Here is a 14406-nt window from a genome sequence, read left to right as displayed (position 1 = left end):
CGACTCTGAAAAGCAATATTATCATTAATAACTGCCATATCTAGTTAATTTGGCGACATCATTGGTGCCGATTGATGGGATAGTATTCCACTCATTAAAAAGAGCAACATTATTGGTGACTCCGGTGCAAATTAGCAACAATACAACCTCTATACATTAGCAAGCTGGACAGATGGTCATAACATATTCAGGAATTTTCTAACCACACAGACTGCATTAATTTCTCAATTAAGAACTTTCTTTCTGTCAGTTGAGAAAGCCACATACTTTATTTTGTAATTAATTGAAAAAGAAAACAAACACACTGCACATTGTCTGAAACTTCCTGTCTCAATATATGCATTGTAAAATGGAAATACAGTGAGATAAATCAATAATTAAAAAAAATATCCAATTTTCTTTCCCAATCAAGGGGCAATTTAGCGTGGCCAATTCAGCTACCCTGCACATCTTTTTTTATTGGGTTTTGGAGGTGACACCCACACAGATATGGTGAGAACGTGCAAACTCCCACTGGCAGTGACCCAGAGCTGAGATCGAACCCAAGTCCTTTGCACAGGGCTAAATCGTTGGCTTTGAAAGCAGACCAAGGCAGGCCAGCAGCACGGTTCAATTCCCGTACCAGCCTCCCCGAACAGGCTCTGGAATGTGGCGACTAGGGGCATTTCACAGTAACTTCATTTGAAGCCTACTTGTGACAATAAGCGATTTTCATTTTCATTTCATTTCATTTCAGTGCTAACCACTGTGCCATCACGCTGCCCACAGAAAATTCAATAATACTGGAAAATGGCAACAATAAAGTTCAACTGGTTCATCTTGGAAATGGGAAATAAAAAGACATACAATGATGTAAGAACATTTCAATGTGCAGTTTAAAAAAAAACAGCTAATTGTTATTGTGGTTTGCAAATTAACTGGTTCACTATATGGTGCCAACTTTTGCAATGCACTTAAATTCACCTTCTTATCACGGTTTATAATAAGATGACATCAGAATATACAACACTTGGTTCTGGTCATTGAAAATTACTCAATGGAGGGGCTGATTGTATAGCTGAATAAAGTACACAAGTACTGTAATTTTGAAACTTAATTCATAATTGTGGCTGATAAAATGTGCTATGTTTCCACTATGTTATTTGATATCCAGAATTCTCCCCTTATTTCTCTTTCTCTCATTCCATCTTTTCACAACACCCCTCCCTCATTCCCCTTTTCTACCCTTCATTTCAGTCATACACCCTCTTGCTCACTTCCCTCTTCTTCTCATCTCTTTCATTCCCTCGTTCCTGCTTTCTCTCATTGTTTATTGCCTTCCTTCTTTTGTTGCCTATAATTCATGTCCTCTCTCTTTGTTTTGTCTCACTGCTTTCCTTATTTTTTACTCAACATTCCATCCATACTCCCACCCCTTCTTCTCTCCCCATTTTCTATCTTCTTATCTCTCTCATTCCATGTCTGTCATTTTCTATTCAGTACATTAGATTTTATCATGTTAAAGTTTGGAAAATGTTACTCATTAATTATTTCCTATCCTCATCCTTCAGTGCAGTAGAACAAGAGCAAGGGAGGGTTTCTGCCTGAACTTAAGGAGAAGCTCAGCTTTTCCATGTCATTCAGCTCCATCATTGTCTGCATTGTGTACGCTCTCGTCAGCAGTTAAGAGTCCAGTATTCTGCAACATTTAATTGAAAAACCGTGTGGCACAATCATCAGGGTTTTTCAAAGTGCGGGTCACGACCCGTTGGCAGGTTGCGGGCAGTTGTCGGAAGGTTCGTGGAGTTAAGGATCGTGGTCTGCAACTTTGTCAATGAGGAAAATGTGGGGGTTCAGGTACATGGACACACAGTCTCATCCTTTGAACAATCCAGTGAGAGTGAGTGAGAGATAGAACTGCCAGAAAAAAGATGGGGAAATTATCAAAGCAAAGTATAGTCGCTGAGCTCACCTACTTAACTGTGTGCAATGGTTTGATTTAGATTTATTATCACGGGCAGATCATTCCATCCATGAAAAACATAGGACATATATGATATTTACACAATGTAAATACATAGACACAGACATCGGGTGAAGCATACAGAATGTAGTGCTGCTCAGTAGAGAAGAAGATGATTGTAGAGATCAGTTCAGTCCATAAAAGGGTCATTCAGCAGTCTGGTGGCAGTGGGAAAGAAGCAATTTTTCAATCTGTTAGTGCGTGTTCTCAGACTTTTGTATGTCCTGCCCGATGGAAGATGTTTGAAGACAGAATAACCCGGGAGGGAGGGGTCTTTGATTATGCTGCCCGCTTTCCCAAAGCAGCAGGAGGTCTAGACAGAGTCAATGGATGGGAGGCAGGTTTGCGTGATGGACTGGGCTGTGTTCACGATTCTGTAGTTTCTTTCGGTCTTAGGCCGAGCAGTTGCCATACCAGGCTGCGATACAGCCAGATAGAATGCCTTCTATGGTGCATCTGTAAAAGTTGGTAAGAGTCAATGTGGACATGCCAAATTTCCTTATTTTCCTGAGGAAGTATTAGTGCTGTTGTGGTTTCTTGGTTGTAGCGTGACATGGGTGGACCAGGACAGATTGTTAGTGATGTGCACACCTAGTAATTTGAAGCCATCAACCATCTCCACCTCGACATCATTGATGCAGACAGGGGTGTGTATGATACTTTGCTTCCTGAAGTCAATGACCAGCTCCTTTGTTTTGCTGACATTGAGGGAGAGACTTTTGTCGTTACACCATGCCACTAGGTTCTCTATCTCCTCCAGTACTCTGACTCATCGTTGTTTGAGATGCGACCCACTATGGTCATGTCATCAGCAAACATGTAGATGGAGTTGGAGCCAAATTGTGCCACACAGTCGTGTATGTATAAGAATGTCTTGTGCTAGCTATGCGTCGCTCGCTGCCCTTAGCCCCACTCCTGACTTGTTGCAACTGCTCAGTGCTGGCAGTGAGTTACTGTCACCAGAATCCATCCACCTGATGATTTATTTCAAACCACACTAAAGTACTAGCCCCTCAGCACTTCGAACAATAGCAGAAGTGGAACCCAGAAATATTCCTTAGTGACGTAGCATCCAAATCTGCGATCTCTGCTTTGTAAAATGATAATGGCGGCAGGTGCATGCTAACTTGCAGGTTGCTCTCTAAATCTCATGTTTCTGCCTAACTCTATTTTTAGAATGGTGGCAGGAAGGAAAATGTTTTGAGTATTTAAATAGGATGGCAAGAAATTCAGCATTTTAAAAAAGTATAAATTTGTAAATATTTCATAACATTTAATGAGTTTTCTGATATCTGAGTGTGCAATCTTTCAACCGTCACAATATAAATGCTCCTTTGGCTTCTCACAATTGTTGATGTGGAAATGCACAGGTCCCTTCAGGTTTTGTTTGATTACTGTTGGAAGTCATGGGGAAACTTTGCAGAACTTTCCCTACAGAGGTTAGCTTTAAGTAGTGTCCGTCATAGAACTGTCTTTCTGGATCTTCCTTCATAGCAGTTTGTGCACTGGTAACAAAAGAGGTGTGATTTAACCAAATTCGTTCTATTTGTGGCAAAACCCGGGAATTCCCGATTACCGATCCAACAAGGTGGTTATTGTTATCTAACGTTAATTGGGCCACTTAAAGAGACCTCATGGGCTTCACGCCACAAATGACTGTCCCATTAGCTGATTCGCTGGGATCGGACTGGGCAGCTCCCCTAGCGAACGGGAGCAGCACTTAAACACTGATCCCGCAAAGTAAAGCCTGACAGCATGCAGTCATGTCACCCCGTAAACAAGCACCGATTCAGCGATTCCGACCAGGCCAGGCTCATGTACGGGGTGGAGTCGAGATGGGACACTCCGTTTCCCAGAGGGGGTCGGAGCGTCAGGCACAGGGTGGACAGTGCTGCCTGGGAGGCAGTGGCAGGGGCTATTAAATTAGGGAGTTTAACCAGGAGGACCACCACACAGTACCGCAAGAAGCTCAATGACTTCAACTGTTCCGGATTGGTCAGTTGGCATCGGCCTCTTAGCACCGGTCCTGCCTGCTACCCCCTGGGGTCAGCCCTCCGCAATGAACCTGCCCCTCCCCCCCCCCCCCCCCCAACGCAATGGCGCCAAAGGCCTCAGAACACCCTGGCATCCGCCGACACACTGCACCCATTCCCAGCAGTGGTGCACCCGTCCTCCCTTGTCATGCACCCCTTTCTGTCAATACATGAAATTTGTGGCTCATGATTCTGTGTCCCTCCAGATGGGCGGTGTCGTGCCGGACCTCAGGGTGCTCATCCACTTCGAGGAATGAGCCCTGGTGGTAGTGGGCATGGCAGAGGGCAGGTCGATCACCGCGTAGAGATCAGCCTGTGCCGTGGAGGTGAGTGTCCACCAGCTCCCACCTAGATGATCTGTCACGCATCACTGACCACACGTTCATTCTCCCGCAGGATCGCAACCTAGCTGTGCCAGTCCATCCAGCTCCACAGATTCCCAAGAGAACATCTGGGAGGAAAGCTCTGAGGATGCCATCCGTATCACATTACAGTTCTCATTCCCGCCCTCCACCAGCGCAGGGACATGCTCCTCGGTGGCTGAAAGTAGTGGACAGGCTTCTGGGGCACATTCTGGTGAGCACCGCACATATCCAGATACACACAGGTGGAGGCAGGAACACCCAGGTGAGACAACAATTGGAGGTCTGCTGGATGTCAGGACCCAGCTGAGTCCTAGTCAGATGCAGAGCCTCTGGACCAGGTTATCCCAGAACTGATGCAGTCGATAGGGTGCGGCTGCGAAATTCAGAGTGGTATGTCAGCGACATTCCAGCAGGTCCATAGCCAATTGGAAGAGTCCCAAAAGTGAAGGGCGCAGGACATTGTGCCGACAATGCATGGCATCAAGGCCAACACTGCTAAGGTGGCGACCACGGTGGAGCACCTGGGGCACAATCTCAGCACCATGAGGGGTGGTGTCCAAGGCATGGCTCAGTCAGTGATGGCCATGGCTGGGCACTTCGACAGCATGTCCTTAACACAGGTAGAGCATGTCTCAGCATCAGGTGAGAGTTATTGAGGTTCTGCAGAGCATGTCCCAGTTGCTGAGGAGCATGTCGTAGACACAGGTGGACATTGACAAGGTGCTGCAGGGCATGTCCCGCTCACAGAGGGGTATCGCTGAGGACAACAACTCCATGACAGAGGTGGCAGAGCTAGATGACGCAGGAGAAGCCAAGACTCATTCCAGCTGTCGCTCCGTCCCAACAAATCGGCAGGGTTCCTCCGGCCCCAAGCCCTCCAGTGGATGCCCACTACGGGCATCAAAGGCTGCAGGATGTGGGAAGAGGCAGGCTGTCTCCACCTCTGATGTGTAACCTGCCGACACACCTAGACGTAGCGGTAGAGCACGGGGGCTAAGAAGATCGATGATCACTGAGAGGACACTGGGGACTATGGAAAGTTGGGGTCACTGTTGTTCTAGCACACTATTCAACAGGCATTGCACTACAGACATATGGAGCCTCCATCATGTTATTCACACTGCAAGCCGATCTGTCCCCCATTTGCTCTCCAGCCCCCCCCGGCTCCAATGCTATGGGACCTGTCCCCTTCTCAAATGGGTGTGAACGTGCACTCAGCAGACAGACAGGAGTCAGATTGTGGCATAGGGTGGTACAGTAGAGCTTCACAGCGCCAGGGACCCAGGTTCGATTACCGGCTTGGTCACTGTGTGGAGTCTGCATGTTCTCCAGTATCCGCATGGGATTTCTCCGGGTGCTCCGGTTACCTCCCGCAAGTCCCGAAAGACATGCTTGTTAGGTGAATTGGACATTCTAAATTCTCCCTCAGAGTACCGAACATGTGCCAGAATGTGGCGACGAGGTGATTTTCACAGTAACGTCATTGTAGTGTTAAGCCTACTGGTGACACTAACAAAGATTAATATTATTATTATTAAATTGGGGAGCACCAGAGCTCAGCTCACAGAAAGGGCAAATGGGAGAGTGAGGGCGGGGAAGGTTCGGCATGGAATGGGGATGGATGATGGATGAAGTCACGTCCTATGTGAAGCGGCAATGAGGGGGCCTCCCTGGCCCTCCAGGCATGCCAGACCCTTGCCGCTGCTGCCCATCTTCTGGCTGGGTCTGCGTGCCGACCCTGGGCTCATCCTCCCGCTCTTCCTGGTCTGGCTCCTCATCGGAGGTGGCCACATTTTCCTCCTTCTCCACATCCAGCACGTTGTCCCGCTGTTGTGCCAGGTTGTGGAGGACACAGAAAACCACCACAAAGTTGGTGACCCTCTGGGGATGTACTGCAGTGCACGATGGCAGTGGTCGAGGCAGCGGAACCGCATTTTGAGTGTCCGATGCACCGCTCAATGACAGACTGGGTGGCCACATGAGCCTCGTCATATCAGCTCTCCGCAGTGATCACCAGCCTCCATACTGATGTCATCAGCCACGTCTTAAGTGGCCATCCCTTATTCCCCAAGAGCCATCCAGTCATTCTGGAGTATCCCTTGAAGATGCTGGGGATCTCGGACTGTCGCAGGATTTAGCTGTCATGCACAATCTCTGGATTCTCCGTTCTGGAAACTATGTCCCCACGCCGGCGTGGAACAGTGGCGTTTTACGGCAGGAAAACTGGCGCAAAATGGCCACCGATTCACTGTTCCGAGGGGGGGTGGGGGGGTTGAACAACCAGGTAGCGTAGAGCTCCCAGCTCCAGCTGCTGATACGTCCCAGAGAATTGCCGGGTCCGTGGCCGCACATGCGCAGGGCGGTAACCTGCAGCAGCCGCGCTGTGCCTCATTGCAGACGCAGCCTGCGGACACGGCCCGTGAAATAGTCCCCCCCCCTTCAGCCGGCTTGCATACCCTGGACCGCACCACAACAGTCCCAGCCCCGAATAATGCCCCCTCTGCCCTCCCCCGACTGTGGCGGAACTGTACCGAGTCCGCAGCAGCCACGCTGAGTTCCCGACGGGTGAGACTATGAGAAACCCACACCGTCGGGAACTTGGCCGGTCAGGGATGGAACATCGCGTGTTGAGCCTCAGCCAACGCTCGAAAGCAGTGGATACGGCGTGCAGTGTACTAGAGTACGCCACTTTTCAGGGGGCAGCGCATCGCAAAAGCGGTGCCGCCCCCCATTTCTTCATCATCGGGGATTCTCTGCCCCATTGTCGAACGCGATTTCGCCGTCAGGGATCGGAGAATCCAGCCCATGATCTTTTGATAATCATTTTTATTAGTGTCACAAGTAGACTTACATTAACACTGCAATTAAGTTACTGTGAAAATCGCCCAGTTACCACATTCCGGCGCCTGTTCGGGTACACTGAGGGAGAATTCAGAATGTCCAATTCACATAACAAGCACATCTTTTGGGACTTGTGGGAGGAAACTGGAGCACCCGGATGAAACCCACTTAGACATTGGGAGAACGTGCAGACTCTGCACAGACAGTGATCCAAGCTGGGAATCAAGTCCAGGTCCTGGTGCTATGAAGCAACAGTGCTAACCACTGTGCTCTCGTGACACCCTTCATGTGGTGGTCGCATACAAGTTGGATGTCCAGGGAGTACAACCCCGTACTGTTAATGAAGGGTGCTCCTGGACCACCTGGTGTGCGCAAGGCAACATGTGTGCCATCTATTACCCCCTCAAACTAGAGCATCCGGGCGAAGTTACAGAATCTTGCTGCCAAGGAATCCAGTTGGGCTTGGTTTAGGTCAACGTTTATATAAGTCAGCTGCTTGGGAAAACAGGGCATCCATTACTTCATGGATGCACTTGTGGGTTGTAGCTTGTCAGATGCCGCACATGTCCCCACTCGAGCCCCAGAATGATTCCAAGGCATAAAAGTTTAGGGTTGCAGTGACCTTGACGGCCACCGGGAGCGGGTATCCTCCTCCTCCATGTGGTGCTAAATCTGCAAGGACATGACACAGGTGTCACACCACCCCCTTGTTGAGGCAGAGCCTCCTGCGGCATATGCTGTCTGTCACCTGTTCGAGGGAACAGTGACGCCTATACACCTTGAGCTGTCGCGGGCCTCCCCCTTTGGGTCCCTCCCTGGCCTGATGGGCGGTAAGGTCCTCATAGTGTGGAATACCATCACAAGCATGCAAACAGCAGAGGCGGGATTATCCCGAATCTCCGCGATGGCCCGACGCCAGCTTAAAAAGCGGCACGGAGCACACCGGCGTCGGGCCGACTGGAAGTTGCAGAATCCTCTGCACTTCTGGAGGCTAGGGTGGCGCTACAGGGGTTGGCGCCACAGGGGTTGGCGCCGCATGGGCTGGTGCTGCGCCAGCCGGCGCCGAAGGGCTGGCATGAATTAGCGCATGCGCAAGAGCGCTACCGTGGTTCCGCGCATTCGCAGGCCAGCCGGCGTATTCTAGCGCCTGCGCGGGGTGGGCCGTCTTCTCTGCGCCGGCCATAGCGGAGCCCTACAGAGGCTCCCGCAGACCAAGCGACCCTATCGTGGACGCCTGACCAGCGACTGCCCCAGGCCTGCGCCGCGCGGCCACCCACCCACTATGGAGCACCAGCGTGCCATTTCTGTGGTCAGCCCCAACACCCACGGCAGCACTGTCCAGCCCGCAACGCGACCTGCAGCAGCTGCGGTCGAAAAGGACATCTTGCTAAGGTATGCCTGTCTAAATCTAAACCCTCTAACTCTCCCGCTGTCCAGAGCAATCACTCCCCCAACTCGTAGGCCCGCAGACCCCGCAATGTTGCAGCGTGTCGGCCGACTCCGCCTCCACCCGACATGTGGCACTCATGGGGGCCGCCATCCTGGAAACCTCCCCCAAGTGGCCGGCCATGTGCGGGTCATGGGGGCCGCCATCGTGGGCGCCATCTTTCTCGCCGCCCGCCACGTGCGATCCATGGGGCGGCCATCTTGGATGCCACCTTCTTCATCGCCCGCCACGTGTGATCAACCGGGGCCGCCATGTTGTCCATCACCCGATGTTCACCTCGACGACTACGACCTCAGCAGACAGTCATCACGGGGCCACTCCAGCATTGCTGATCGAGCCGCCGACTACCCGCAACTCAACGCAGTCACTTTGGACCAGTCGCGGCCAAAGCACCTCAGGAGCTCGATGATGTCCGTTCAGGTCAACGGATACAAGTCACCGTGCCTCTTCTACTCCGGGAGCACCGAGAGCTTTGTGCATCCAGACCTGATAAGACGCTGTTCGCTTCCTATCTTCCCTGCACGGCAAACTATCTCCCTCGCCTCGGGTTCGCACTCGGTTCAAATACAAGGGCGCACTGTTGCGACATTAACAATACAGGGCGCCAACTACTCTAATTTCCAGCTGTACGTACTCCCAGACCTCTGTGCCCCCCTCCTACTCGGGCTCGATTTTCAATGCAATCTTAGAAGCCTCACACTCAGCTGCGGTGGGCCTCTACCCCCTCTCACTATATGCAGCTTAGCGACTCTAAAAATCGACCCCCCTCCACTCTTCGCTAATCTCACTGCTAACTGCAAACCCGTAGCCACTCGAAGCAGGCGGTATAGCCTGCAGGACAGGGTATTTATTAGAGCCGAAGTCCAGCGGCTCCTACGTGAGGGAGTCATAGAGGCCAGTAATAACCTCTGGAGAGCTCAGGTGGTGGTCGTCAAGACCGGGGAAAAGTTCCGGATGGTGGTTGATTACAGCCAGACCATTAACCGGTTCACGCACCTCGATGCGTACCCCCTCCCCCGAATTGCAGACATGGTCAACCAGATCGGCCAGTACCGCATATTCTCCACGGTGGATCTGAAGTCTGCATACCACCAGCTCCCAATCCGCCTGGAGGACCGCCACTACATGGCGTTTGAGGCAGTTGGCCGCCTCTTCCATTTCCTCCGGGTTCCGTTTGGCATCACGAATGGGGTCTCAGTGTTCCAACGAGCAATGGACCGAATGGTGGACCAGTACGGGCTGCGGGCCACGTTTTCGTATCTGGATAACGTCACCATCTGCGGCCAAGACCAGCAGGACCACAACGCCAACCTCCACCGATTTCTCCAAACCGCCCAGAAACTCAATCTCTCATACAATAAGGAGAAATGCGTTTTCCGCACAACCAGACTAGCCATCCTCGGCTATGTCGTGGAAAGCGGAGTCCTGGGGCCTGACCCGGACCGTATGCGCCCCCATCTTACAACTCCCTCTCCCTCATTGTTCCAGGGCCCTCAAGAGGTGCCTTGGATTTTTCTCCTATTACACCCAGTGGGTCCCCCAGTATGCGGACAAAGCCCACCCACTATTTAAGACTACACTTCCCAGTGTCAGCCGAGGCCCGCCAGGCCTTCAACTGCATCAAGGAGGACATCGCCAAAGCCTCCATGCGGGCAGTGGATGAATCCGTCCCCTTTCAGGTGGAGACAGACGCCTCAGAGGTCGCTCTCGCTGCCACTCTGAACCAGCCAGGGAGACCAGAGACCAGTAGCTTTCTTCTCCCGAACCCTCTCCGCTTTGGAACTCCTCAGTCGAAAAAGAAGCTCAAGCCATTGTGGAAGCCGTGTGGCACTGGAGAACTCGCAACGGGGCAAAACGATAAAACCTTGAGGTGGAGGATCGAACTCTTGACCTATAATTATGACATCATATCTCGGCCGGGGAAGCTCAACGAGCCCCCAGATGCCCTGTCCCGTGGCACATGCGCCAGCGCGCAGGACGACCGATTACAGGCTATCCACAATGACCTCTGCCACCCGGGGGTCACCTGGCTCGTCCACTACATCAAAGCCCGAAATCTGCCTTTCTCCACCGAGGAGGTAAAAGCTATCGCCAGGGATTGCCGATCTGCGCGGAGTGCAAACCGCACTTCTATAGACCAGACAAGGCCCATCTGGTAAAGGCATCCCGGCCCTTTGAATGCCTGAGCATCGATTTCAAAGGGCCACTCCCCTCGACCAATCGAAATGTGTACTTTCTCAACGTCATCGATGAGTTCTCCCGATTCCCCTTTGCCATCCCGTGCCCCGATATGACCTCCCACACAGTCAACAGAGCCCTGCACAGTGTCTTCACCCTGTTCGGTTTCCCCAGCTACGTACACAGCGACAGGGGTTCGTCCTTCATGAGCGACAAGCTGCGTCAGTACCTGCTCGACAAGGGCATCGCCTCGAGCAGGACTACCAGCTACAACCCCAGGGGGAACGGGCAGGTGGAGAAGGAGAACGCGGCGGTCTTCCAGACCGCCTGAAAGCTATCGACAATGACCTCTGCCACCCGGGGGTCACCCGGCTCGCCCACTACGTCAAAGCCCGAAATCTGCCTTTCTCCACCGAGGAGGTAAAAGCCATCACCAAGGATTGCCCGATCTGTGCGGAGTGCAAACTGCACTTCTATAGACCAGATAGGGCCCACCTGGTAAAGGCCTCCCGGCCTTTTGAACGCCTGAGCATCGATTTCAAAGGGCCCCTCCCCTCGACCAATCAAAATGTGTACTTCTTCAACGTCATAGACGAATTCTCCCGTTTTCCGTTTGCTATCCCATGCCCCGATATGACCTCCCATACAGTCTTCAGGGCCCTGCACAGTGTCTTCACCCTGTTCGGCTTCCCCAGCTACGTACACAGCGACAGGGGTTCGCCCTTCATGAGTGACGAGCTGCGTCAGCACCTGCTCGACAAGGGCATCGCCTCGAGCAGGACTACCAGCTATAACCCCAGGGGCAACGGGCAGGTGGAGAGGGAGAACGCGACGGTCTGGAAGACCGTCCTACTGACCCTACGGTCCAGGAATCTCCCGACCTCCCACTGGCAGGAGGTCCTCCCCGACGCGCTCCATGCAATTAGGTCCCTCCTGTGTATGGCCACTAATCAGACCCCTCACGAGCGATTATTTGTTTTCCCTAGGAGCACTACCACGGGGGCTTTTCTCTCATCTTGGTTGAGGACACCGGGCCCGGTTCTCCTCCGGAAGAACGTCCGGACATATAAAACGGACCCACTGGTAGAAAGGGTACTTCTGCTACACTCGAACCCACACTACGCCTTTATAGAACACCCTGACGGCCGTCAGGACACCGTTTCCCTCCGGGACCTGGTGCCTGCAGGATCCAACACCACCACCACCACCACCACCACCGAGGTACCCGTCACACCACACCCCACCCGACCCCCCACACCCTGTGCCCCCACGCCTACAGGTTTTCTGTGCCCCCCTACACTCGTCGCATCGGTCAGGAACGAAGCTCTGAACGAACCACCCCCGGAGTCCACACTCAGATCCACACCGCCCGTCAGCACACAGCCATCCGAAGCGGCTGCAACCCCAGTGCTCCGCCGATCCCAGCGGACGACTTGGCCACCGGACCGGCTCAATCTGTAGACCCGTCACCCCCGCCGGACTTGATTTTTTTTTTTACTGGGGGTGAATGTGGTGAATGTATAATGTTTAATTCACACTATATATCATTGTGTCCTTGTGGGCTCTGTCTGTGAGCCGTTGCGCGGCTCTGCCCACAGGGGGAGATGTTTATACAGGGCTCCACCCGTGGCTCCACCCATGGCCCCTCCCACTACCGGAAGTATAAAGTGCTGCGGTCTTCTGAGTCTGCCCTCAGTTCTTCTGGTCGCAGGCAGGCTTAGTTGTAAGTCTATTAAAGCCACAGTTTACTTCCTCTCGTGTCTCGAGTGAATTGATAGTCACATCAAAAATCATGACTAAAATAACACATTTTAAATAACAAATGCAAGAATCAAAATGTTCGAGTTACCTGGACATCTTCCCAAATGAGTGACTTCTATGAATTCCTGATTCTGGCATGATGCTTCTTTAACCTGACATGGATTGTCGTAGGATTTACCATCAGAAGCACACACAGGGTTGAAACTGATGCGGGAACAGTCAATGTTGCACACACACCTAGACAAGAAAAATGAATTTTACTTAAATCTTTGCATCATTCCACTCTTTTGAGATCTGAGCAAGGAGCTGCTTTCACAGGGAGGGCAGGATGAAGAATTGCTTTAACAATACTACACAGTGTTATATCTGTCCTGAATTCCCCGTCATTGGGACCCTGCACTGACGGCTCAGAAAAAAGCAATTATCCCTTGGAATAATCTCCTGGATGCAGAGTACTTAGCAATAAATATACATAGTAGTAAAATGCAGCAGAGGGGAGTTGTGGCGGTGTGGTATTGTCACTGGACTAATAATCCAGGGGACCAGGGTTTGAATCCCACCTTGGCAGGTGGGGAAATGTGAATTATAAAAAAATGGAATTAAAAGTTTAATGATAACCAAGAAGCCATATGGTTCACTAATGGCCTTTAGGAATGGAAATCTGCCAATCTTACCTGATCCAGTGACTCCAGACCTAAAGGAACGTGGTTGGCTCTTAAATATAGCAAGTTGCTTAGTTTAAGTAATTCTCTAAAAATGCTGGCCCATTGACACCCACATCCAATGGAAAAAAAAATACTGAAATTGGTAAGGAAATTCATCATGGCAAGCTTTCATCTTTGAAGAAATGTATTATTTACAATGCAACAGTATATCTGGAATCTTTGGTGGCCAGTTTTCAATCCAGATGGACTGCCACTGGAGTGATGTTGAATCCAATCTGTGAGCAGTTGCTGGCAGTAGCTGACAACAAGGTAAATCCAAGACTGCGGACGTTTGCAGATTTCGCAAAGCTGGGTAGGTTTGAGGTGGGTTGTGATTTAGAGAGGGAGAAGCCAGACTTTACTTATGGGGCCCTAGAGAGCATGACTGCTCCTCTCGAGCTAATGAAGAAAAGGTTCAGAAACGTACCCAAGCATGCGTCCCTGGTTTCTCGGCAGTTTTATCTGGCTCATGGCAGGCTGAGTAGCCAATTAAAATTCCAATAAGTTCCCATATACATCATATAACCCCAATTACATGGGCTCCTAAGGCCGACACGACAGTCCAGTAGGACTGGTTTAGCACAGTGGGCTAAATAGCTGGCTTGTAATGCAGAATAAGGAAGCAGCAAATGTTCAATTCCCGTGCCGGCTTCCCCGAACAGGCGCCGGAATGTGGCGACTGGGGGCTTTTCACAGTAATTGCATTGAAGCCTACTTGTGACAAAAAGTGACTATTATTATTAGGAGCTTTACCATAAATGCAGAGCGGCTGGAACGTGACAGGAAATGGAGCAGCTCCAGACCCCTCCATTACCACTTATCTGGAATTGCCCCATGGCCTTACGTGGTAACATTTAATAGAGGGCAACAATCAGAATCAATATTCTATTACAACACCCTCAGATCTGCAATATGCTGCATCATTGAATGGTGCGATGTGGGTCTGATCCTTTGTCCAAGTGAAAGCCAGGCACGTTGTCCCTCAGGACTATTTTAACATAGCTATCGGCCTTGATTTAAAAAAAAACTCTTCCTTCTATGTTATTATCCTTTTACTCCTTGGATGGAATCCAAT

The 14406-nt window shown here is 51.1% G+C and overlaps 1 protein-coding gene across 1 annotated transcript in view; it reads right to left on the bottom strand.

Moving 5' to 3' along the window:
- The window catches only part of tmeff2a (transmembrane protein with EGF-like and two follistatin-like domains 2a), a 180455-nt gene that overhangs the window by 25792 nt on the left and 140257 nt on the right, over window positions 1–14406 (bottom strand). The window contains exon 6 of the mRNA XM_038789119.1: window positions 12716–12864. Coding sequence (XP_038645047.1) covers window positions 12716–12864 — 149 coding nt within the window. The remainder of the gene's footprint in view (window positions 1–12715; window positions 12865–14406) is intronic.

The sequence above is a fragment of the Scyliorhinus canicula genome, chromosome 2 (genome assembly GCF_902713615.1).
Source record: "Scyliorhinus canicula chromosome 2, sScyCan1.1, whole genome shotgun sequence".
In the NCBI taxonomy this organism is placed as follows: domain Eukaryota; kingdom Metazoa; phylum Chordata; class Chondrichthyes; order Carcharhiniformes; family Scyliorhinidae; genus Scyliorhinus; species Scyliorhinus canicula.
This window is presented reverse-complemented; position numbering and strand designations above follow the sequence as displayed.